The sequence below is a fragment of the Dermochelys coriacea genome, chromosome 2 (genome assembly GCF_009764565.3).
Source record: "Dermochelys coriacea isolate rDerCor1 chromosome 2, rDerCor1.pri.v4, whole genome shotgun sequence".
Lineage (NCBI taxonomy): Eukaryota > Metazoa > Chordata > Testudines > Dermochelyidae > Dermochelys > Dermochelys coriacea.
The window spans coordinates 52,663,849-52,690,380 of record NC_050069.1 but is presented as its reverse complement, the minus strand read 5'-3'; the positions used below and the strand labels follow the sequence as shown (position 1 = coordinate 52,690,380).

Below are 26,532 nucleotides of genomic sequence, written 5' to 3'. Positions count from 1 at the left end.
CCTGCTTCACCCCATGGGCAGGGGTGGGGTGGAGTGGGGGTTGGCGGTGATGTGGCCCTCGGGCCAATGTACAAGTCCTCATGTGGCCCTCCTGGTGATTTGAGTTTGAGACCCCTGGTCTAAGTACTGTGAATATTCTATAAACAATGAAATGAGTGTGCATTGCCCAGTAATTAGAACACTTTTTCAGGGCTCATATACAATTCTTTTCAAAATGGAATTTTAAAAAAAAAGTGGCTGGGGGCAAGTGCATAATGCTGTTAGGATCAATGGTGTCATGGGGAAGATTTTTTTAGTGAGGCAAATTTAGCATCAGAAACTGTCAACTTTTTTAAAGAAAATCCAACCACTCAATAGCCTGTAGACACCAGTATATAGGCAATAAGTATTTTACTTCATTTGTAAGCTTTTTATTAAGTACCTACAACAGTTAAGTTTATAGTACTCCAATTTTTAGTCAAGCAGGGTACTGACAGAGTTTCTTCAGGCTTTCTCATAGATCCTAGTGCAGGTGATGTCATTCATAGTGTATTCCTAGAAGACAAAAGAGGAGTTCACCAAAACAGTTGTACTCTCTCACAGCAAAACAGTAAAGACAATCCCACTTTAAATACAAAGAGGGAGAAGAAAAATCATCTCACCCATTTTGTTTGTGCAAAGAAAAATGTGCACTATATTATAAGGTTATTGGTATTAGTATTTCCCCTTTTCACATTTCCTTCCAACTTACAAAAAAATCAAAATATATGTTAAAGACTAATATTAGTATGAATTCAGCCATCTTTTGAGCATCTTCATTTCTGTCTTATTTATATGGCCCCCACAACTACAGTATCTGAACACCTCACAATCTTAAATGAATTTATCTTCACAACACCCCTCTAAGATATGGAAGGACTTTTATCCCCATTTTACAGTTGGGGGAACTGACGCACAGAGCGTCTAAGGCCCGCATCCTTAAAAGTATGTAGGTGCCTAAATCTCCTTGAAATCAACAGAAGTTAGGTAACCAAATACCTTTGAGGATCTGGATCTAAGTAACTTGCCCAAAGTTATAGAGGAAATGTGTGGGGGACTTGAACACATGTCTTCTGAGTTCCACGCTAACCACCAGGCCATCTTTCCTCTTGTTCCATATTCCACAATATTAAGTTAAGTCAGCCTATTTTCTAATGTTCTCTTCCTGCCCTATGCAACCAATCACACTTCTAACATAAGCCACATTTATTTAAGGAGAAAAATTGAATGTATAATTAAACTATAACTGTTTAGATGATCTCTACAGCTTTGCATTACTCAGTGATCAGATAATTAGAATGAATTCACTCACCACCACCATTTTCCCATCTACCACTTGTCTCTTTATTGTGGTCTCTTTGCCATCCCAGTTCTGGACCTGATTTAATGACCCATTGTCTAAAGTCACAATGCTCTGAAGAAACAGAAAGAAGCCAAACATGAGTATCCTGCCCAGATTATTATTATTTAATCTAATTAGAGCAGAGGCACACATAGTACCCCAGTGTGCAGGGGGACTCAGTTATGCTAGTTACTGTACAAACATATATTAAAAGATAGCCCCTGCCCAGAAGCGCTGATGGTCATGCTGGTTAAAGAAGTTATTCACTCAACACTCAGAAAGTCCCACTTTCTATCTCCGGATTTTACACTGAACATAAAAACAGCCACACTGGGTCTGACCAAAGTCCATCTAGCCAAGTATCCTGTCTTCCAATAGTGGCCAATGCCAGGTGCTTCTGAGGGAATGAACAGACTAGATAATCATCAAGTGATCCATCCCCTATGGCCCATACCTGCTGCTCATCACATTGGGTATCTGGGGATCTTTCATGTAAAATAGATGGGCAATGATAGATACTAGCTCCAATGCTATTCAACATTTTTATTCATGTTTTGGCAATACATATAAAATCACTACTGATAGCATTTGTGGATGAAACAGATTGCCGGGGTGGTAATTAATGAGGGCAGAGCAATCTGGATTGGTTGGTCAACTGGGCCCATTAAAACAAAATGCATTTTATTACAGCCAAATACAAAATGATATACCTAGAAGAAGAAATGTAGGCCTTCACTACAGAACAGGGAACTGTATCCTGGAAAGCAGTGACTGAAAAGGATTTTAGGGGTCATAGTGGACAAGCAACTCAGCATTAGCTCCCAGCGCGATGCTATGGCAAAAAGAGCTAATGTGATTGTGAAAATTTGTCTAAGTACTGTTTATGAATTCTGGTTAATTTTGTGAAATTACTGCATGTGAGTGAATGCCTCAATATGTAGTGAGTCAGCCAGGGGCTGGCAAGGTCCCCATCACATCAAACCCTCCCCCACTCCCTTCCGGAATAAACAAAAAGATAAAACAAAAGATAATGGAGCAAATAATTAAGCAATCAATTTGCAAACATCTAGACAGTAAGAAGGTGATAAGTAACAGTCAGCACAGATTCGTCAAGAACAAATCATGTCAAACCAACCTGATAGCTTTCTTTGGCAAGGTAACAAGCCTGGTGGATGGAGGGGAAGATGTGGTATATCTTGACTTAGGGAAAGCTTTTGATATTGTCTCACATGACCTTCTCATAAACAAACTAGGGAAATGCAACGTAGATGGAGCTACTATAAGGTGTGTGCAAAATGGTTGAAAAACTGTTCCCAGAGAGTAGTTATCAGTGATTCACAGTCATGCTTAGAGACTAACAAATTTATTAGAGCATAAGCTTTCGTGAGCTACAGCTCACTTCACGAAAGCTTATGCTCTAATAAATTTGTTAGTCTCTAAGTTGCCACAAGTACTTCTTTTCTTTTTGCGAATACAGACTAACACGGCTGCTACTCTGAAAACAGTCATGCTGGAGGGCATAATGAGTGGGGTCCCGCAGGGATCAGGTCTGGGTCTGGTTCTGTTCAATATCTACATCAATGATTTAGATAATGATATAGAGAGCACACTTATAAAGTTTGTGGACAATACCAAGCTGGGAGGGGTTGAAAGTGCTTTGGAGGATAGGATTAAAATTCAAAATGATCTGGAGAAATAGTCTGAAATAAATAGGATGAAATTCAATAAGGACAAATGCAAAGTACTCCATTTAGGATGGAACAATCAGTTGCACACATACAGAATGGGAAATGGCTGCGTAGGAAAGAGTACTGTGGAAAGGGATCCGGGGGTCATAGTGGACCATAAGCTAAATATGAGTCAACAGTGTGACACTGTTGCAGAAAAAGCGAACATCATTCTGGGATGTATTAGCAAGCATGTTGTAAGTAAGATATGAAAAGTAATTCTTCCGCTCTACTCCACACTAAGTAGGCCTCAACTGGAGTATTGTGTCCAGTACTGGGTGCCACATTTCAAGAAAGATGTGGACAAATTGGAGAAAGTCCAGAGAAGAGCAACAAAAATGATTAAAGGTCTATAAAATGTGACCTATGAGGGAAGACTGAAAAAATTGGGTTTGTTTAGTCTGGAGAAGAGAAGACTGAGAAGGGACTTGATAACAGTTTTCAAGTACAATAAAGGTTTTTTACAAGGAGGAGGGAGAAAAATTGTTCTTCTTAACCTCTGAGGATAGGACAAGAAACAATGGGCTTAAATTACAGCAAGGGAGGTTTAGGTTGGACATTAGGAAAGACTTCCTAACTGTGAGGGTGGTTGAGCACTGGAATAAATTGCCTAGGGAGGTTGTGGAATCTCCATCATTGGAGATTTTTAAGAGCATGTTAGACAAACACCTGTCAGGAATGGTTTAGATAATATAATCCTGTCTTGAGTGCAGGGGACTGGACTAGATGACCTCATGAGGTCCCTTCCAGTCCTATGATTCTATTAAAAGAAGTTGTTAACCGTGATGACTGTGCTCTGACAGGGCAATGGGTATGCTATGGAGGATGCCTGAGCTGGAAGAAAACTAGTTTAACCAAGTTTATCCGCAGGGAAGGGGAAGGGAAAGTGGAGAGTGGAAAATCCCCAAACAGGAGAACAAATGGGAAGAGCTGGCAGAGCAGGGTTTAGAAAGGAGAGGGGATTTATTTTTTTTTTTTTTTGACTGCAGGACCAGCCAAGGTCAAAGGAAGCTGGATGGAGGAGAGAGGTCTAGGAGGTGGCACTTGGAATCCTGAAAGGACACTGTCCCAAATCCTGAAGAATACTCCAGAGTAGTGAGGAAATTGAGGCAAGAATGACATAGAGATATTTTATTGTATTGTCTAGAGATGTGTAATTTTTGTGCTGTTTAAAGTAGAGAATGATTGGTTTAGGAACCTTTAGCTAAATCTTTGTGATGTGTGCTTCACTTATCATGTGTCCCTGGAGACTGTGAACCAGAGTGCCCACAAGGTAGGAGCCCTTAGAAAGAGTGTGCTTAAATTAATGGGAAGATGGAGGGAGCCAGTACTAATTTCAGGACCTAAGCAGCTGGATCATGGGATCTCAAGAAAGGTGTTATACAGAGGATCTGTATCCTGAGAATGTGCCTAAAAACCCAGAGCCAGATGAAGCTTAAAGCAAAAGGCACCACCAATATTGAGACCCAAACGCAGCAGCCTGGTGAGTGTCCAGAAGGGGGAATGACTAGGACTGTGACAGCAATCCTTAGGTGTATAAACAGAGAATTAGTGAGTATGAGTAGGAAGGTGATTTTACCTCTGTATACAGCATTGGTCAGACCAATACTGGAATACTGGGTATAGTTCTGGAGTTCAAAGTTTTAAAATGTGTTGAAAAATTGAAGAGGGTGCAGAAATGAGCCACCGAAATTATTTGAAGGATGGAGAAAATGCCTTTTGTTGAGACACTTAAAGAGCTCAATCTGTTTCATTTATTAAAATAAAATAAAATAAAATAAAATAATAAATAAAAAAAGACCAATGGTGACTTGATTACAATGTATAAGCACATTCACAGGGAGAAAGCACCGAATAGTAAATGGCTCTTTAAGCTAGCAGAGGAAGGCATAAAAAGAACCAATGAATGGAAACTGAAGCCAGACAAATTCAAATTAAAAATTAGGCACATATTAACAGTTAGGGTTATTAACCATTGGAACAGACTGTCAAGGGAATGATGAATTTTCCATCTATTGATGTCTTCAAATTCAGATTGGATGCCTTACATAAGAATGGCCACACTGGGTAAGACCAAAGGTCCATCTATTCCATTATCCTGTCTTCTGACAGTGGCCAATGCCAGGTGCCACAGAGGGAATGAACAGAACAGGTAATCATCAAGTGATCCATCCCGTTGCCCATACCCAACTTCTGGCAAACAGAGGCTAGGGACCATCCCTGCCCACCTTGCTAATAGCCATTGATGGACCTATCCATGAATTTATTTAGTTCTTTTTTGAACCCTGTTATAGTCTTGGCCTTCACAACGTCCTCTAGCAAGGACTTCCACAGGCTGACTGTGCGTTGTGTGAAAAAATACTTCCTTTTGTTTGTTTTAAACCTGCTACCTATTAATTTCATTTGGTGATCCCTAGTTCTTGTATTATGAGAAGGAGTAAATAACACTTCCTTATTTACTTTCTCCACACCACTCATGATTTTATAGACCTCTATCATATCCTCCCTTAGTCGTCTCTTTAACAAGCTGAAAACTCCCACTCTTATTAATCTCTCCTCATACGGAAGCCATTCCATACTCTTAATCATTTTTGTTGCCCTTTTCTGAACCTTTTCCAATTCCAATATATTGTTTCTGAGATGGGGTGACCACATCTGCATGCAGTATTCAAGATGTGGGCAAACCATGGATTTATATAGCAGCAATATGATATTTTCTGCCTTATTATCTATCCCTTTCTTAATGATTTCCAACATTCTGTTCACTTTTTTGACTGCTGCTTCACATTGAGTGGGTGAACAGTGAGAGAACAACTCTCCACAGTGACTTCAAGATCTTGCGGTAACAGCTAATTTAGACCCCTTCATTTTATATGTATAGTTGGAATTATATTTTCCAATATGCATTACTTTGCATTTATCAACACTGAATTCTTTCTTTTAGATGCTCTTTAACCTAAGTTATTGAGCTGGGTACAAAGTTAGAGGTAACTGGGTTAGACTATATGATCTAATGATCCCTTCTATTCTTAAACTCTATAAATCTAAGGAAAAAATTCCTAATGTATTTCATGGAATCTGGCTCTTCTCCTTTTTTAGGGGGATATAAAAGCTCTACTTAAGTTGCATTGAGCTTTCCAGGTGTGTTTATCTAATTATCCATTCTGATAATTAGCAGATGTGTTATTACCATGTGGAAAAGAACTGTCTGTGCCTTTTGCGGCAGATTGGGAGCACTGTGAAGGACAGCTTTAATCCTCACCTTGGCTTTCCGGTCATCTGGTGTGGTTTCATCAAACTCCTCACCAAGCTTGAAAGAGATCTCATTATTTTTAAAGGCACTCTTGGTTTTGATGGTTACCATATCGCCATCAGCACTGATGGTCATGCTGGGTTTGGCCAGCTTGCCCAGTTTCCTGGTGGCTAAACCCAGTCCTGTAAGCAAGATAATTCAGATCTCTTAAATGCTGCCAGGAAAAAAAAAAACATTATGGATTTCAGTGTCTCAGGAATCTGTCACTTCCGGGACCGATCGCACTGGCCAATTGCGCCAGCCCATGGGGCCCCCCAAATCGCAGGGCCCGGAGCAGTCACACACACCTAGGAGCCTTGTGGCCCACCTGAGCGATTTAAAAGGGCCGGGGGCTACCCTTTTAAATCGCCCAGGCCCCTGGGCAATTGCCCCCTTTGCCTCCACTCCCATTGGCGGGCCTGTTTATTAATGACCTCAGAAAAAACATAAAATTCTCACTGATAAAGTTTGCAAATGACAGAAAAATTGGGTGAGTGGTAAGCAATGAAGAGGACAGGTCACTGATACAGAGCGATTTGGATCTCTCTTTGTATATATGTGTTTTAATATGGCTGAATGTAAAGTTATATATCTAGGAGCAAAGAAGGTAAGCCATACTTACATGATAGAGGACTCAAGGCTGGGAAGCAGTGACTCTGAAAAAGATTTGTGGGTCATGGTGTATAATGAGCTGATCAGAAGCTCCCAGTGTGATGTTGTGGTCAAAAGGGCTAATGCAATCTTTGGATACATAAACAAGGGCACCTCAAGTAGGAACAGAGAAATTATTTTTGCTTCTGAATTTGGCACTAGTGCAACTGCTGCTGGGATACTGTTTTTAGTTCTGGTGTCCACAGTTCAAGAAGGATGTTGATCAATTGGAGAGGGGTGGGGAACCTTTTTTCTATTAGGGGCCACTCACCCATAGAAAAAAATCAGTCGCGGGCCACACACAGCCCTGTGGGGATGGGAGTGGGGGTGGAGGCTCAGGGCTTTCCCTAAGCTCCGGAGTGGGGCCAGAAATGAGGGGTTTGGGGTGCAGGAGGTGACTCCACGTTGGGGCCAAGGGGTTTGGAGTGCGGGAGGGGGTTCTGACCTGGGGCAGGGGGTTAGGGGTGTGGGCTCAGGCTGGGCTGTGCTTATCTCAAGCAACTCCCGGTCAGCAGTGCAGCAGGGCTAAGTCAGGCTTCCTGCCTGCCCTGGCTCCACACTGCTCCTGGAAGCAGCCGCCATGTCTGGCTCCTACGCGGAGGGGCCAGGGGCCTCTGTGCAATGTGCGCTGCCCACGCCCATAGCTCCCATTGGCCACGGTTCCTCGCCAATGGGAGCTGCGGAGCTGGCACTGGGGGAAGCGCACAGAGCTTCCCTGATCACCCCTACTCCTAGGGGCCACAGGTACATGCCAGTCGTTTCCGGGAGCTGGAGCTGACCCTAACTTTCCCCCACAGCAGAGTGAGCCGGCGCTTGCGGCTCCAGCCACACAGGGCAGTGGGGCGCCAAGGCTTGGGGCTTCTGGCCTGCAATGCAGAGACTTGCCACGGGCCAGAAAAAATGAAGCAATGGGCCGGATATGGCCCGTGTATCCCCACCCCGGATTAAAGGATTAGAAAGCCTGCCTTTGAGTGATAGACTCAAGGAGCTCAAACTATTTAGCTTAACAAACAGAAGGTTAAGGGGTGACTTGATTACAGTCTACCAGTACCCACATGGGGAATAAGTATCAGATAATGGACTATTTGATTTAGTAGAGAAAGGTATAGCCTAGTCCAATGGCTGCAAGTTGAAGCTAGACAAATTCAGACTGGAAATAAGGTGTAAATTTTTAACAGTGAAAGTAATTAACCATTGGAGAAATTTACCAAGGTGGATTCTCCATTGCTGACAATTTTTAAATCCCGATTGGATATTCTTCTAAAAGATTTGCCCTAGGAATTATTTTGAGGATGTTCTATGGCCTGTGTTACATAGGAGCTCAGACTAGATGATCACAATGGTCCCTTCTGGCCTTAGAATCTATGATTCAACACTGTGTAGTCAGCCAGAATAATATCCAGCAGGTAAATGGAGGCACATATATTCATATGAAATAATACAGACATCTTCCTCATTCCCTACACCCTACTTTTAATACCTGCCTGTAGTGGGGCAGTTGCCCTACTCCTGCAGAACAGGAGTTAAAAGCAGCCGTGGAGAGGGCTGCAGCTGGGAAAAGGAGTGAAAGCAGCTAAGAGAATAGCTGATCTCAGGTGTGGCCAGCCCAATCAGACCCAGCTGGCCTTATAAAGGAGCTGTGAGCCAGGAGCTGAGGAGTCTCATTTTAGCCCTGGAGTAAGAGGGGTTAGCTGCTTGAGAGCAAGGTATCTAGAGCTGAACTGAGCAAGGAAGCAGGAGCTCCAGCTCGGTAAAACCCCAGGCTGCAAGCCTTGGTGAAGGCCTACAGAGATACCAGGGCTGCAGAGATACAGCCTGGGAATAGGCAGAGGCAGCCGGTCCTAACCCCTTGCCAATGATGAGTGGCCATTATAGACTGCTGTCTGCCCTAGGGAAAGGGGGCTAGATGATGACTAGCAGTGGTCACTGAGGCAAGGTGGGGTTAGAGGGTTGGGGGTTCCCAGGGAGGGGAGACCTAGAGCATGGGGGTACTGCTGGGGCAGAACCCTGAGGTAAAAGGGCACTGGGGTCTGGGAGGGACATGAGACTTGAGGCAGGTGAGCCACTTGCCAGCAGAGGGCACTCTGAGGTGGGAAAAGAGCTACTTCCCAGATGACCAGCAGGAGGAGCTGTGCCGGTGAGTTCTGCAATCTGCTACACTGCCTCATAAAGCTTACTACAAGGTGCCCAGAAAAAGTTTTAAATAGACATGGGTACCTTGCATTTCAGAATGCACTTTTGAGGCAACATTAAAAGGATGGCTTCCACAGTCTCCTTTGTGTGACCTGATCTTGGTAAGGGCTCATTTATTCATTGCTTGCAGTCTTACCTATGCTGGATAAAGCACTGCCAGTGACTGACTAATGAATAGAAAGCTGAACACAAACGTGGCTTTGTGTTTGAGGGAATAATTATTAGTTAAGCCCTTTGTTCCCACAAAGGACAGAGACAAACTGATCCCTTCAGAGTTTATGCCTCAAAAATCCTGTATTTGAGAAAGATTGCAGCACCAAAACAAGCTGAAATAATTTATTAGGGGAGATCTGGTAAGTTTTTGAGACCTCCCTAGAAAAAATGTAAAGGGTAATCGGAGGTGGAGTTCATAGGTTTGTTCAAATCTGGGTTACACTGTGCTTAAATCACTACACTTTGGGGGAGGGCTTGGCTTATAATTGCAAGTCCTTTAATAAAGTTTTTTATGTAGAGCAAAGAGCCGTGTCTCAGAATGGTGTCAGCTGCCTTGGAGGCAGACTGTAGAAACAAGCTAGCAATTGCCAATTGGTACTAGGGAATCAGTGATGTCACTGTCATAGTACTGTCATATTTGAGATATGAGAAATGTTTGGCAGTACTATTAAGGAGAACCCAATATTAGGCCACTGCAAAAATGATGCTAATTTTAATTGATTGGCTCTATTTGGCAACTGAACAATGTGTACCATCACTTTTCCTCTTATTTGTGGTGGCTTCTTCCAACTCTTGGCTTAATTGAAGGAAGTCTTAGTATTTTAACAGGATTTGAGGTTTTGATGTTACTATCATGTGTCCACATTTTAAAAGTATAGCATTTGGTTTCATCGCTCAGTATCCTGAACTCAATTTTTCAGAATAAAAGCAAAGATTTAGTCATTAAAACAAAATCAATGCAAAAAACCCACATCTTTTTATGCTATCTCAAGAAAGGAATCGGGGAGTGGTAATCATCTTTAACACAAATACCTCTGGCTAGAATATTTACAAATGATTTACTAATTAAGTTACTTTATAAATATCATAGGCTTTTTTCAGGTGTAGCAGATTATCTGGGCAATTCCCAGGCAATGGAGGATCAGTACCTGCAGTATCTTTCAAGTCCACTATAGCAGTGAATGTCTTAAGGAAAAAAGTTCCACCACATCCCATAGCCTATTCTACCATCTCAGAGTGGTCACCCCTTTGTTTGCAAGTGACTGGAAAGCAAGAGATCCCCAGATTATTTCTACTTAAAAACAAAAAGAAAAGGAGTACTTGTGGCACCTTAGAGACTAACAAATTTATTAGAGCATAAGCTTTCGTGAGCTACAGCTCACTTCGTCGGATGAAGTGAGCTGTAGCTCACGAAAGCTTATGCTCTAATAAATTTGTTAGTCTCTAAGGTGCCACCGGTACTCCTTTTCTTTTTGCGAATACAGACTAACACGGCTGCTACTCTGAAACCTGTACTTAAAAACAGTGACTATTAAAGAGAGAAAGGACACTTAAAAGAAAAAGCATTAAAACCCTGTAATATTTCTCACCTAATTCTTTCATGTATGCATCAAAGTTTTCACATGAGGTTGATTTCCAGGTTCCCAGGAGATGATCAACCATTTTGTCCGATTTAGTGGAGCGCTCGCTCTGTAGGGGGGGGGGAAACCCAACTGCTTCAATGGCCTGATCCAAAGCCCAGTGAAGTCCATGGGAATCTTTCCAATAGCTTTAGTGGGCTTTGGATTAGCCCCAAGCATGTGGTGGGTAATGCACAGGGAGCAATATCTTGTTTTTAATATGCCCTGAATATGTGCTATCCAGGTTGGAACAGGTTCTTCAGAAATCCCCATTACTAACCATTCACATTTATCCCAGCATTTCCATGCAAAGACAATCATCACCATATAACAAACTTTTCAAATCCAATAGGGAAAAGCAACCTGGCTGAGCACTAATGAATCACAGCTGCAAAAACAAAAGGGAGCAAAGATTCTGCAGCAGGAATGGTTCTGCTTCCCCACTTTGCCCCAAAGGGCATAAAATTTCACAATGAAACACACATTTGTCTTAGTTAATTGTGTATTACTTTTGAGGGGTTGGCTATATTGGGCTGGATTCTCAGCAGAAGTAAGTGTTCCGCCGTCTCTGGTCATAGAGCTGAACGTAATTTAGAGCAGACTCAGGACTGTTCTAATTTACAGTGGCTGGATCAGTGACCTGGGTGGCCCAGGGGAATGAGGGGATTGTGAGACCTTGGGGAAAGGGCCTTGGAGAGTGGGGAAATGTAAGAGGGACTTAGCGAAGGGGCAGTGGAGGCTGGTATGCCATGTATTTGAATTTAGCTGTGGTATATCAGGTCTTAAAGTTTGAGGTGAGATGCAGAAGAGAGGGGTGGGGTGGAAATGAGAGGTGGGAGAGAAGTTATGTTTTTGAGATACTGACTTCATGCTGATGACATTCAGGAAGAAATGTCTGAAAGACAGTGGCGGATGAGAGATGAAAGCTCTGAGGAGAGGAAGGAGAGTGGTAGAGATGGTAGCTGAGGCCCAGATCCTCAAAGGTATTTAGATACCTAACTCCCATTGATGTTGATCCTGAATTCCTTTGTGGATCTGGGCCTGAAGTCCCAAAAACAGATGAGGTAATTTATGGATATGCTGTAGATGGGGAAGAGGAAGGAGGCCACAGTGCTGTGGGTCACTGGCAGAGCATGAGAGGGGAAGGATATGGACCCACCATGGGCGACAATGAATGAGGAGTCTGAGGGTATGTCTCGATAGCAATTAGACACCCGCAGCTGGCCTGGGTCAGTTAACTCTGGCTCGTGGGGCTTGGGCTGTGGGACTGTACAGCTGGAGCTTGAGCTTTGGGACCCTCACATTGGGACCACAGCAATTTTTAGCCCTGAAGCCTGGGCCCCATGAGCTCAAGTCAGCCATGTCATGGGCCTTTTATTCCAGTAGAGGCCAGTCTGAGAGGCAGCTTTGCACGGTTCCTGGAGATGCTGCTGTAAAGGGTTGAAATAATTAAAATATTTTTAAAATAAAAAGCACAGCAGGACCTATAGTTTTGCTAATGTGTCTTGATTTAGGGTTCTGAGCCTGCTTCTCTTTCCCTGCAGGCATCCAAGGGGCAAGAGGCAGGGAACCTGCCTACAATGCCACTGACCAGTAGGTGAGAGCGTGCTGGCTCACATCCATCTGCAGCTGGTAGTTGGCACTGACAACTGTCAAAGAGCCTTTAAACATGGCAGGGTACAATGGGATTGGCAAGCAGAAGAGTGAAGCAGGTTTGTGAATGAGATTCGTGAAAACAGACTGAAGGGAAAGTAAATTTGCCAGATACAGTTACCTGTGGTACCCTTTGTATTGTTCTCTTTAGCCTAAATTATTGCTCACTGTTAGGAAAATCTCCCCTCTGTTTTTTCCACCAAATGCATCCGATGAAGTGAGCTGTAGCTCACGAAAGCTTATGCTCTAATAAATTTGTTAGTCTAAGGTGCCACAAGTCCTCATTTTCTTTTTGCGAATACAGACTAACACGGCTGCTACTCTGCAACCTGTTAGGAGAAAGTGACTCTGATTCTGTACCATCATCACATGACTCTTCAGTCCATTTTCTCTCTCTAGGGCCACTGACACAATATATAATATCAGAGTACCTGAAACTCTACCCCTCAACCTCCAATGTACCACACATCTAACCAATACCAGCGAGGAAAGCAGGGACAGCCACAGTGCAGACTGGCTGGCTGCATTCTAAAGTTTGACAAAGACAACCATGTTTTCAAGGGGTCATTCCAGACTAGGGGTAGAATGCTAAAGACATCTAGAGGTTTTGTGTTTTGTTTTGTTTTTTTTAAATTTCTATCAGGCTGTTTATTCATACTTGCTCTCTATTATCTTTGAAACTCAATCATTCCCTATACGCTATGTTGAATCTGCAGGGTTGTTTATAATCACTGAGGCTGTTGTTACAGTGCTATTTTCTTGAGAATTACCTTGAAGTTTTACTCTAACACACAGAACACATCAGGCCAACCCTGGTGTAACACCTTGAGTTCACTGGAGTTACAGCAAGGATAAATTTGGTCTGTCATCTCTGAGGTCTAGGAGTTTGTGTTTAATTTTGTAACTGGGGACCTGTAGGGTGGGTGGTCCTGTTCAGCAATTACTCTGCAATGTCAGTACACCGACATACTTCTCGTGCCTGCATGCGTGGCTTTTGTAGGATCTCTGGATTGTAATAAAACTGTTGTAACGAACTGAACAGTTTAACACTTCATTCTGCAGGACTGCCACCCCATGACTCTGTGTGAGGTGACATGGGAATCTAGGGTGCGTTGAAGCTTAACCCATATGCTCTATATCTCACTGGTGATATTAGCCAGTTATGCAGGCTAAAAATGTATAATTTATTGTGGCACAGTCTGCAGTGCCTTTAAATTTTTCTAATCTTCTTTTCACTAAATCCTTTTCCTAAACAATTACTTAAAGAAAATGGTACCGGGTAGAGCAGGCTTAAAATAATGATTGTATGAACCAACTGGGACTGAAGAAAATGAAGATCTCACAGATATAAGTCACTAAGGCTCAGATTTACTTCTGCTGGCCAGGATTAGAGGATAAAAAATAGTCCACATTTTAAAATCTGCAACTATTTTATCTAGGGCTTCCCTCTCCCACCAATAAGATACACATAATAGATTTCATTGTAGGGAGTTTGCAAGACCTGGTGAAGTTATTCAAGACTGCTTTGAAACCGAAGAGCTTTTAAAATAAATCTGATCAAGAGGGTGTACGGGTGAGCAAGTCACCATGTGCATATTTTAAAATGTGTCATTTAATATTTATTAAAGATTAAAAATGACAGTCTGAGACATTGGGAAAAACCACTATGGAGGTAAGTACAATTAGGGGGAAAGGGCTTGCAGGCTTAAGATCTTATTCATGGTCAATGGAGAATTTAAAAGTGAGAAACATTTAGGGCTGGGATTAATAGTAAATACAATGTTTTCAAAATCCATTTAGTAGAGCCTGAAATCTGTCAAAAAGGTGGCTGGGGTGTGTGTTGCTAATCATTATTAGGGCATCTGAAATTATGAAAAAATTGGGAGTCACAAATGTATAGAAAGAAAAATATAGAAAGTCACAGGATCACATTATTTTGTGCAAAATATCTTTTATTTTGAGGGGGGAAAAAATAAATCCCAGGTGACTTTCCCATTCTGCACTGGACATTGTACACATTCATGGAGAGATCTTGCTCAGCTGCAGGCTGACCGGGGCAGCAAAGATAATGATTTATTATGAAAACAATTTTTTTTTCTGGCACAGAAGTCATGATCATGACAAATGTGTAGCCTGGGTCATTCTTGATCTAAAGTACAGACTATGTCAAGGATGCAGGATTGTTTGCAGTGTTGATGCAGTCATGTAGGCCCCAAGATAGTAGAAAGAGTACCTTTCTCAGACCTGAAGAAGAGCTCTGTCAGCATGGAAGCTTGTCTCTTTCACCAGCAGATGTTGTTGGTCCAATAAAAGATATTACCTCACCCATCTTGTCTCTCTCTAAGGACAGAGGATGCTTGTTGTGAGCTCCAATGAGGCAACTCTCATACACAGATTTCTGCTCTATCTTTTGTTCTTTTATAGCTCTGAAAAGAGAGCCTCCTGACAGTTAAGGTAGCTTTCAATATACAAATAGCTGGGCATGTTACAAAACCACCTCTTTCTTGTGTATCATTGAGACAGCTGCTGTCTTTGTACACCATCATGGCAGATGGGATGCTCCTATTAAATGATTCATATCTGGGGGCCTGGAGTTATGGCATTATCCATGGTGGGGCTTCAGCTCTGGAAATTTCTCCCAGAGTTGAGGAGAAAAAAAAGCCACAAGTGGGTGTCTTTAGGTGCTTCTGAAAATTCCACCCTTAGTCTCATCTTTGATAGTTGGTTGGTACTATGCAATGTTTAACCCTAGGTTCAAGCACTTCTAGTGCGAGAACTAAACAAATGCAGTTCTGATGATATCTAGGGTGGCGTCCATCATGTTGTTTTTCAAAATGGGGCTCAAAAATAATTTCAAATTATCGCCATCATGACAAACGAACTATTCAGTTTTCCATAGGAACTTACTTACTTTCTTCTAATTATGAAGCTGAACCAGCCTACATTTGTTCTTGTGCTGGTTCTTTGATCTTTTCTTGGTCATATAACCTTACACATAGTGCTTCTAGGGGGAAAAAAAACCCTAGTAAATTGTGTATGGAAAATGAATGTCCCCATGTTTCATGTACTGCATGCTGGGTAATAATATGAGAGGACTCAATGTTTTTAAAACTAAACTTATTCTTTATTAAGAGAACTATTTACAGAGGTGCTGTATCTGCAGCTAGCATTCCAGCCACATGCACACAGACTGGCTTCCTAGTACCTCCTCCAAATTCTTCCCTCCTACAACCTGTGCTTTGCCCTCCAAATTCCATGTATGTTGCTACAATCACAAATATATAATTGCCTGATGCATACATAGGTGTACGCTTGCAAGTGTAGTGAAGCATATATGTATATATGATTTCATATTTGCTATGGCTCTTGGGAATAATTTGCACACATACAAACAGATGCGTACACACATACAGGCATATATAAAATCTGGTTACACAAACACTGACAGTCAGGCCCATAACTGTTTGGGCCATCATGTGAAAATACAACATGGCAAAGTGTCATCAATGTATAAAGTTTATCAATTAAATATATGTTTACATATAAATACAACTACACTCATGGGCCTGATTCCGCAAGGTGCGGAATCCTACTTAGTAAATACTGAGTTTTCTTAATTCACATTGATATTAATGAGAGTTGGGAGCACTCAGCAGATGAATGAAAATATCCACTCTGGTTTGTGTTTCCAAAGTGCTTGTACAGTAGCCTTTTCCATAACTTTACAATGAAATTATAAACTACCCTGAAAATTGTCCTTTTAAATATGGTTTCCAATCCAAGTCATCCCAGTGTGAAGAATCTAACCAATGGTGTTGCTAATATTATCTTACATGCATTTTGTGCTTTTTTTTTTTCATTCTAAACAATCCTAAAGCACTTTGCAAACAGAATCACCTTTCCCACCATAGGAATGCAGCCACCTCTGCACAACACAACAGTTCAGAATAGGAAGTAAGAAAAAAGTGTATAACCAATTGAAATCTAGGTAGATTTCAAGTTTACTTTGAGGGGGGAAAAAAAATTAGTTTCTTGGATCCCCATAGAAAAACAGGTAATCAGTGATGTATTTGGGATTATCGTCACAGTATAATATCATTCATTACTTTAGATTACTTCTGATTCATGTCTGTGAGTAGTACAATGAGACTGTGTCTGTAGCAGGCAGCACAACTGTCAACCTCACTCTGAACAAGTATAACAGAAGTGGCAAGAAGAACTGAAAGGAACCTATAATTGGTTACATAAAAGCTAATTGGTCGCATGCTAACTAGCTTATCTTATAAATTAGTTTAGCAACCCAAATTGTACCACCAAGACTTTAGTTGAATGTATTTCCAGTATGCCTGCACAAATGTACTTGCAACATTTGTGTGTTCATCACAGTGCGTGTGAAAATTCACATTTGTGCATGCAAAACCGGCAATTGCCACCATGACATTTTTGCACAAAGAACAGAATCGCCTGTGCAGTGTGTGTGACACACACACAGACTCCAGGGGTGTAGGTGCTGAGCACCCATTGCTAGCCCCCACAGATCAGCACCTCCCTGAGCCTCTTGCCCACAGCTGTTTTGTGGCATGCAGGAGGCTGGGGGGGAGAGGGAGGAGCAGGAGGGGGCAGAACTGGAGGGAAGAGGTGGGGCAGGGTTGGGGCCTTGGGGGAACGGGTGGAGTGGGGGCAGGGCCTGGGATAGAGTAGGGCACCCACCCCCTGAGTACTTTGGAAAGTTGGTGCCTGTGACACAAAGAATTGATTCAATTTCAAATTTAGTGGATGCATTTTAGAGGCTTGCTAACATTTTAACTCAAGGTGTGTGCTAAACCCCCTAATTTTGTTGGCAAAATTAAACTATTGCTGGGTGTCTCTCTGTTTGGGCAACTGCATCTAGTTAACACGTTCTGCCAGCCTCTTCAATGAATAATTGATGGGAAAAGAAAAGACAGGAATATCTTACCAAGTATTACTCATAATAACAGATTATGCACTATGCTAACAGCAAGAGTAAGGCAAATTTGCTGGCTTTATAACTTCCTTGGCCAGTTTACAGATACAATATGTGCAATTTTCTTATGCTATATAAACTGAAATTTAATTCTGTTTGTTTTTCTTACAGCAAATTATTCCACACTGCAAAACCGGTTCATGACACCACTACGAATATAACAGATTTGGTCCTTATCATAGGTATCCTTTAAAAGTGTCTTCCATTTTGACAGTTTCTATTGGTTCCATCAGTTCCAGTTCCCCATTATATGTTTAAAGAATATCTCTATCACTGCTAGTATTTGTAGTGTTGCTGACTCATTATTTTATTGCAAATCTCACACTAGCTGGTATTCTTCTGAAAGTCCCAGCTCATGTGAACCTTCCAGCCCTACCTTTCTATGATTCCATGAGACTTTCAGCTTTCATATTAACACAGTGTCTAGCCCTAATGGTTAGACAGAAAAACAGGAAAATGGGCACCCTTAAGGCTCAAAACACAGCAGGGAAATAAAAGAATCCCAAATCTATTACTTTTGAAAATCTCTTCATTTTTAAGTCTGTCTCATGGGTCTGATTTGTGATTTTTTGCATGCTTGGGGGTGGCAATACTGAGCTGCCTGTTCGAAGAAAATGTTGAGAGTTCCCACTGTATAAAAATGGCTATTATTTAAGCGTGATGACCATCAGCTCAGCTTTCTCTGGTGACTGAAGCTGGTCATCCAGCGCTAAAGTCTGAGCCTCTGCAGTATGAAATGGCAAATGTATCTGTACCTCTGGCCTACTGAACATTACCTAGGTTATTCCAACTTCTCGGTAGCCTTAAAAGTTTCCCTAAATAAGTCACCCTCTGCCCGATTCAGCCTAACAGTATTGCAAACCTTGAGATTAACAATTCAATCCGTTCATGAATATGAATGATGTAGTTGGACAGATACTAGAAAATTGCATCACTCACCTTAACTGGACTACCTCCCTGATTTCTCTGCCTAAGGGCTGATGGCTCTCGCAGCCTGCAGGCTAATTTCCTTCTTCCTAGCTATACTAGGGCCCTGGGCCTTGCTGGGCCCATAGCTTTCTCTTGGCATTTGTAGAAATGGCTCCCCCTGCTGCTCAAGAAGCCTGACCTCCACTCCGTGCATGGACTGGACATATACAGAAATATTTTGGGGGGCTCCTTAAAAAATATTGCCTGTACTAGTTAAGCTTGACTATCTGGTTCTGAATGAGAAACCACAATTTGGAGTCCTATTCGTAAAGTTCATGCTTCTCTACTTCGTTCATCGAGGGAAGAGATATTCTTAGATGTTCAAAGGATAGGAAAAGACCATGGCAAGACGTTCAGAAATAGAAAGAACTTCCACCAGATATTCACTTGCTTCCAGCAGATGTTCACTCTGCATAACATGGCATACTGGGGATGCGCTAGGTGTGTGGGATGAATCATGGTATTTCCAATCCCAAGTATTCAAAAATCATGTATCAGGCCCCACAAAATCATGAGAGACTTAAAATCATTATATAAAATCATTTCTTTTCTTCTCAAATAGAAGATGGTAATCCCAACAATCCAGGACCTGCTGCTTCAAGAAAAACCCCCAAACATCATGAGGTGCATGATAAAATTGTGAGAGTTGCCAACACTGGAATCATATCTCAAATGCTGCCCTTTCATACAGTACCTGGAATATGCCTTTTGTAGTGCTGCATTTTTCAATGTGAATCTCCCTTATCCAGGGCCAGCTCTAGGCACCAGCAAACCAAGCAGGTGCTTGGGACGGCTCTTTTCAAGAGGTGGCACTCCGGGCCTTTTTTTGCTTTGGTGGCACTCCGCTTGGGGTGGCAAAAAACCTAGAACCAGCCCTGCCCTTATCACAACATTCCTTTACGTTCTGATGTCAACTCTTAAAAGAACTCCAGCACAGGCAAGGTTGTCCTTGGTTTCAGCAAAAACAAGATTAACCTTTGACAAAGAACGGTCATTTTACAGTTCAAACTAACGTACAAAAAATAAATAAAACCACAAACTGAGGCATAAAGCAAGGTTACAGGAAAGGGTATGGGCGTTGTGGGTAAGCTATGTAACAATTAAATCACATATGACAACTGAAAAGCACAGTGTGGTGAGAGCTGGGGTGAGTTCATTTTGTAACTTTAGTTGCATATTTGTTCTATTTGTAAGCGGGGGGAATAGTCCCGCTCTTGTGGGGAACTTTCCTGGCTTCTGCACTACCCCAGTGAAGTGGGATAGCAAAAGGATCTGAGTCCTTGCTCCCACTTCCTTTACCCAGTGGCCTCCCTGCCCCTGAGGGCTCCCCTTCCACTCTCCTGTCTGGCAGAGTCCTCATAACCCCAACAAGGCTGGGCCCAGGACTCCTGGGGGGCTCAACCCCCAACCCTGCTGTAGTCACCTAAGACAGGGCTAGGGTGTCCCCACTCCAGGGTACTCTCTTTGCAATGGGCACTTCTCTGACCCACTGACCATTACATAAAAGTTAAAGCAAATGCAAGTTATTTAATCAACAACTTAATTTTAAAAAGAATAAGGAAAAATGGGAAAGGAAACACATCACCTTGCTCTGTGGCAGGGAACATCACAAACAGTGTCTCTGGAATGTCAGGGCAGTTCAGTCTCTTCCTTGTAAGTCCCAGGCCTTCTTCTCAGGCCCTGGCTGTGCTGCAGGGATGCTGTGGGTTAGACACTTGCTCTGGTGGTGGCCACACGCTCTCAGGTTGGACCCTTCTTCCCAGTGTCGTCCTGCCCTGTCGGGGTTATGATCCAAGCCTGGCCCGCAGAGCCTCTTGGCTGAGGTGTCGCCCTGCTGCCCAGGGTCCCCCTTGCTCTCCCCAGCTGCTCACTGCACCCAGCTCCAGACTGCTCCAGCCCCAGCTGCACCACTCTGTCTCTGCACTGCTGCTGCTGCTCTGCCTCCAGCTCCCTGGGCTGCTTCTTTGGCCCCTCTGGCTCTGGTTGCTGCAGCTCTGCTCCCAGGACAGGTCTGCTCTGCAGGCTGCTTCTGTGACTCTGCTCCCAGCACTGACCTGCTTTTTGGGCCGCTTTTCTGGCCCCTCTGGCTCTGGTTGCTGCAGCTCTGCTCCCAGGGCAAGTCTGCTCTCTCTGGGCTGTGCCTCTAGCTTTGGGGCTGCAGCTCTGCTCTCAGGACAGGGTCTGGGCTGCTTTTCTGGTCCCTCTGGATCTGGCACAGCTCTGGTCCCCAGCTCAGCTTGGACCCCTGCTTTCTCCTTAGCTCAGCCCCGCTCTGTTTGACGCAGGCAAATGCAGCTCACGTGGAGGATGGGACCTCGCTGGCCTCCTGACTCCCTGATTAGCCTCCCTACCCTGTCATTCAGGCTGACCTGGAGCATTGGCCTCACTCCATTGTTCCGGGGGACTATCAGTCTCAAGGTCCTGGTTTCCCATAGACCCTTCCCGTTTTAGTACTGGGAGCTAGCCAACCAAAGCACCCTCACTGAATGTTAGTAAGGGGGCAACAGTCTCCTTACATATGACAGTGGTTTTCAACCTTTTTTTCATTTGTGGACCCTTATAAAAAATTTTCATGTGCAGACCCCTATAATATTTTGAATGGAGATATGGACCCCTTTGGAAATCTTAGATATAATCTATGGCCTCCCCGGGGTCCACAAACCAGAGGTTGAAAACCATGGTTCTATGAGAATCTGAAGGTGATGCAATTTAATCAGAGAAACTCTGATTAACATGCAGCTGTAACTATACATAACACAGTAAAGCTAACGACAATTTACCATATTCAGTGCAACCCACATATAACAGTCAGTTTCCACACAAGATTCATAGATTTTTAAGGTCAGAAGGGACCATTAGGAGCATCTACTCTGACCTCCTCCATAAAACAAACCGTATCTTTATAACAAAGTCAGTTTCTACTCAAAATCACTTCCTCGTAAGTGGTCTTCCAGTATAACTGGAAGTGGTTCCATTCTGCTTAATTCTGCCTTCTACAGTTGCAAAGGAGCAATAGGATTTCCTTCTCTTCTTCTCTCTCCAGGAGACCAGGGAGCAGCAAGTAGACTGGCTGGGCATCTCTTTATTTCCTACATGGTTTAAGAGCTAGAAGGACAATTCATATACTATGTGATTTCATACAGTCTTGGAGAAGATGTTCTTATGTGTGCTTGCTGTAAAAGCATCAACATGAGAGAAATGAAGCAAGCACCCTCCCCGTTCTGCTGCTTCTGTCACTGGTGCTCCTCAGGTTTAGAGACATGAAACTAATTCAGCATATGGGGCCTCTAATGTCTGGGGCTATGGGGGCATCTGGTGATTTATAAATATTTAAAGGGAGAGAACAAATATTTGTGCGTGGATTGTTTTTTAATTAAAAAGCAGCATAATTAATTCATGACCTTAATGCTTATTTTAACATATACTTGGATGCAAGCTGTATTTTAGATTACAAATAATATTAGATGATTTACTCTATTTGTGAAAAATCTCTCCCATACAAGGCCTCATCCAAAGATCCCTGAAATTAGTGGGAGTCTTTCTTTTTGACTTCAGTGAGCTGTAGATGAGACTCACACATAGGATTAAACTGATCACCAAATGTGGGGTTGAGGAGGAATTTTTCTCCAGGAGATATTGGCAAGAGCCTCTGGAGATTATCACCTTGTCCTGGAGCTTTGAGCAGAGATCATCCAAAGGGATCAGTTGGACATGTATCATTTAATTATTTCCCTGTAATTGCAGGGACTGGAAGCTGGTAGACCTTGGTCCTTCTAAACTCCTATTTTTATTTTGTTGACTGCATGCAAGCCATGTGCATGTTGAAGAAATCAATTAGCTAACACCTCATAAAAATCATTTGAACTTGGTATTCCCCATCATGCAAATTGAAGTACACTATTTCTATGCCACAGGTACATGTACACTATATAAGAGGATGTGAATCAACATGGATGTAGGCAATATGACCACAGTTCCAAATCCATTTTTAATTCATCCCAAGTCATAGTTGCATATCTTGAATTTAATATAAAGAACTCAGTAGGATTCTATATACAAATTACTCAAAAAATCTAGGCTCACGCCTCAGAGTTTTCTGAGCCTCACTCACCACAGGACTTAGAAGAGACCTGACCTTTAGAATTTTAAAATTCACCTATACAATTTAAGAAAGGATTATACTGCAGCTATAGAATTCTACAGGGTAGTTTCAAAATTATTGTACATTTTTTTTTCCTTGCATGTTTGAAAAAGTCCCTGTAATTCTCTGTATGTTGCTTCTTATTTCTCGGATTGTTTATTTTGGGGAGAGCAGCATGAAACCTCCTCATCCCAGGGGTTTGGTAATACTAATGGTGCCACCAATAGGAAATAGCTAAGTTTATTTTTCAAATGAGTGTTGTGCTGGTCAAAATATGTTCTTTTTAATGGAGAATTCTCTTTTACTTTTCTCATGGCCACAAGGCAGGAAACATGCTGAGTGCACTGTGAAATATTTGGGCTGGGCAGATTGTGCTGAATGTGGAGAGAGAAAAGAGCATCTGTGAGAACATCCGTAAGGCTGAGATCAGAATATGACAGTGCATGTTTCAACAGGCTAGCTGAGTTTATTACAGACTTAGAGACAAACCATACAGCAACTACAAAGAAGACACACAGTAGCACTAAGAGCTCCAATAGCTCCTAGCTGGTTCTATAAAGAGCATGTTTAATAGATCAGAATGAAATCTGTGAAAACCTGTGGATCCCCTGAGGCTGTCAATCTGAACGTCTGACAATAATTTTGACAACTCCTATCAGACTAAAGACAATTCACTGGATGGCACATGATGTCCTTCTAAAAGATTTAGATTTTGAGCATATTGTCTCAATTCAACTCATTTTGTTCAAGATTTTACAAGCTCTTAAGTAATATCTAAGGGCTTGATTCTGATGCTACCCATCCCCATTGGCCGGGAATGGCAAACCGCAGCCACTGAGGGGTGGGGGCCGTGCCTGTGGACGGTCAACATAAACAAAATGTCTCTTGGCCTGCCAGCGGATGCGCCGTGTGCCGTAGGTTGCCGACCCCTGCTCTAATTTAAACCTGTAAGTGACCCGTGCCCCAGGCTGCAGAGGAAGGTGAAAACTGACCTGGGGAAAAATGGTGATGCTGATAAACTCTGCGAGGCAGGGACCGTCTTTACATTTGTGTCTTGGTCACTGTTGAGTAAATTGTCAGTACTTAATATGTTAGTAAATCATATATCAGGCTTGAGCATGCAAAGTACTGAGCTAGAGTGCTTGGCCCCTTGACTTTAAATTGGAGTGTATACATTTCTAAGCAAGGTGATTGCTACTGACTTGGTTATTGTATCTTTCTTTCCAGGTACTTACATTGTCATCCTCACTGTAGGAAAATGGCTCTTTCCACCACCACCACCATCTCTCCAGAAGTTTAAAAACAAACTGAAGGAAGAAGAGCAATACTGTGCCTGGACCCCAACCCTACTAATAGGACGTAAAGGCAAAGAATCATGGTCTTAAATTTGTCAGAGAAAACATAAACTGTCCCATAGAAGTAGGAAGGAGAAATAGAAGCACTGTCAGGAATCTGAAAGGGGATTTGGAGAGTCAGGTTTCCATTTCATGCATTAACTGTATGGCCAGAGTGACTGTCAGGGTTCCTTCCCCACTCTGAACTCTAGGGTACAGATGTGGGGACCCACATGAAAGACCCCCTAAGATTAATTCTACCAGCTTAGGTTAAAACTTCCCCAAGGCACAAAGTCTTTGCTCTTGGATTAGGTAAACGGTGCTACCACCAAGTGATTTAACAAACAATCAGGGAAAGGGCCACTTGGAGTTCCTATTTCCCCAAAATATCCCCTCCAAGTCTTTACACCCTCTTTCCTGGGGAGGCTTGAGAATAAACAAGATGAGCACCAACCAGCCTTGGATTTTTAAGACCCAAAAAACCAATCAGATTCTTAAAAAACAGAACTTTATTAGGAGAACAAAAAAAGATAAGAGAATAACTCTGTAAAATCAAAATGGAAGATAATCTTATAGGCAGTCAGATTCAAAACATAGAGAATCCCTCTAAGCAAAACTTTGTTACAAAAAGACACAAAAACAGAAATACACATTTCCTCCAGCACAGCGAATTTCACAAGCCAAAACAAAGAAAACCTAATGCATTTTCTAGCTCGATTACTTACTAACTTTACAGGAGTTGGAGGGCTTGCATCTTTTGATCTGTTCCTGGTAAAGGTATCACACAGACAGACAAAAGCCTTCCCCCCCCCCTCCAGATTTGAAAGTATCTTGTCCCCTCATTGGTCATTTTGGGTCAGGTGCTAGCCAGGTTACCTGAGTTTCTTAACCGTTTACAGGTAAAAGGATTTTGCCTCTGGTCAGGAGGGATTTTATAGCACTATATACAGAAAGGTGGTTACCCTTCCCTTTATATTTATGACAGTGACTATGGCTAAAATTTTATTTACTCTTAGGTATTTGATTTTAGTGGCAGTTAGGCGCCTAAATACCATTGAAGATGTAAGCCTATGACTCTGGTATTGGTGGACATATGTGAGTAGTCCTTCTGAAGTCTTATGAACACACAATGACAAGATATTCAGTGTCAGTTTGAAATCAGTTGTTCACATAAGTAAGGATCATTACTTGTGGGAATAATGACTGCAGGGTTAGGCCCCGAATTGGTGACACATGGTACAGCTTCAGCCTGATCTTGTAATATATATTCGGGGAATAGGGGAGATTCCACATAGAGACAGTTATGTTCTTAAAGCAGTCCAGCATTTCCTCTTCACAGCCAGTACATTTGTTCTGACCACACTGAGTGAAGTTGGAAGTTTTTTGTTGATGGCCCAAATGTTGTAAACATTTGCAATGTGCTTACAGTTCAGATAACGGAAACGTGTACATGAATCAGTCAGTTCAGTGAAAGGCTGATAACAGCCCTAGCAGCTGTATCAAGGTGTAGGTGGCTGTTTATTGTCTGCATTTCTCTGACTAAGCTGAAAATTTCATTGCCAGTGCTGAACAGATTTATTTATTTTTTCCAGTGTGGCTTTCTGTGCTCCCTGGACCCAGGACTAACATCCATTTGTTAGAGGGATTTTAGATTAGCTCTCTAGTACAGTCCTGTTAACCAGCCATAAACTTCTCTATTCAAGCTGATAGTGAAGTGTGAGACTACAAATGATATAATAGTTTTGTATTGGATTGTAACCAAGAGCCGGACCCCATTGTGTTGGGTGATGTATGCATACACACGTATAATGAGACAATCTCTACAATCTAAATAGACAAGAAGGATCTAGGATAGGAGAAAGCAAGTATTATTATCCCCACAGATGGGGGACTGAGACACAGAGAAATTCAATGCCTTGCCCATGACCAAACATCAAGTCTGTAGCAGAACTGAGAATTAAACCCAGGTCTCCCAAAATCCAGTCCAGTGCCTTAATCACAACACTCCCATTGCTGTATTATAAAGTAATATAGTATGGGCATATTGCGCTATTTAAAAAAATATTATTCTGTATGTTTGTGCATATGACATTATTTAATTAAAATAACCCTGTACTGTTAGTCATCAGAATTTTTAGCTAATTTTGGTAGTTTGCTACAGAGTTTTCTCCAGGAAAAGCCAGCATGAGTTATTGCTAGATATGCTAAACATAATCATTTCTATTGCTTGAAATGCTAATGATGTTTGTGAATTTATCTATTAATCTATATTGTGTATTTTTTGTTTTGTTTCTTGCAAAACTAATGGTGATTGCAATTAACCTTCAACACTTCTGTATATGGATTAATGTAAATCACATTGCTTTGGAAAACCAGAAACAGCTGTTGAGATGTATTACACTGTGAACCTTAGCTCAGGCATTAATTAGTCTCAAAAGCTTCTTAATTACAGGGCTAACATTTGTGGTGGTGAAGTATAAAAAGCAGTAAATGGCTTTTGTATGAGATAAAGTGCTGCAGCAAAATGGAGGGATTTGTCAGCCACAAAAGCTGCTGAGAATATAATTCCTATTACTGAATTAGACAAAGGAGGA

The 26,532-nt window shown here is 42.2% G+C and overlaps 1 protein-coding gene across 1 annotated transcript; it reads right to left on the bottom strand.

Annotated features, from left to right (window-relative positions):
* Nucleotides 1-279: 279 nt before the first annotated feature.
* On the bottom strand, nt 280-18,559 carry LOC119851168 (myelin P2 protein-like). The gene is made up of 5 exons (XM_038390556.2): nt 18,435-18,559; nt 10,807-10,908; nt 6,350-6,522; nt 1,331-1,432; nt 280-534 (listed from the first exon to the last, which is right to left on the bottom strand). The coding sequence occupies exons 2-5, from the start codon at nt 10,877-10,879 to the stop codon at nt 484-486; spliced, it is 399 nt and encodes a 132-aa protein (XP_038246484.1). The 5' UTR covers nt 10,880-10,908; nt 18,435-18,559; the 3' UTR covers nt 280-483.
* Nucleotides 18,560-26,532: the final 7,973 nt, after the last annotated feature.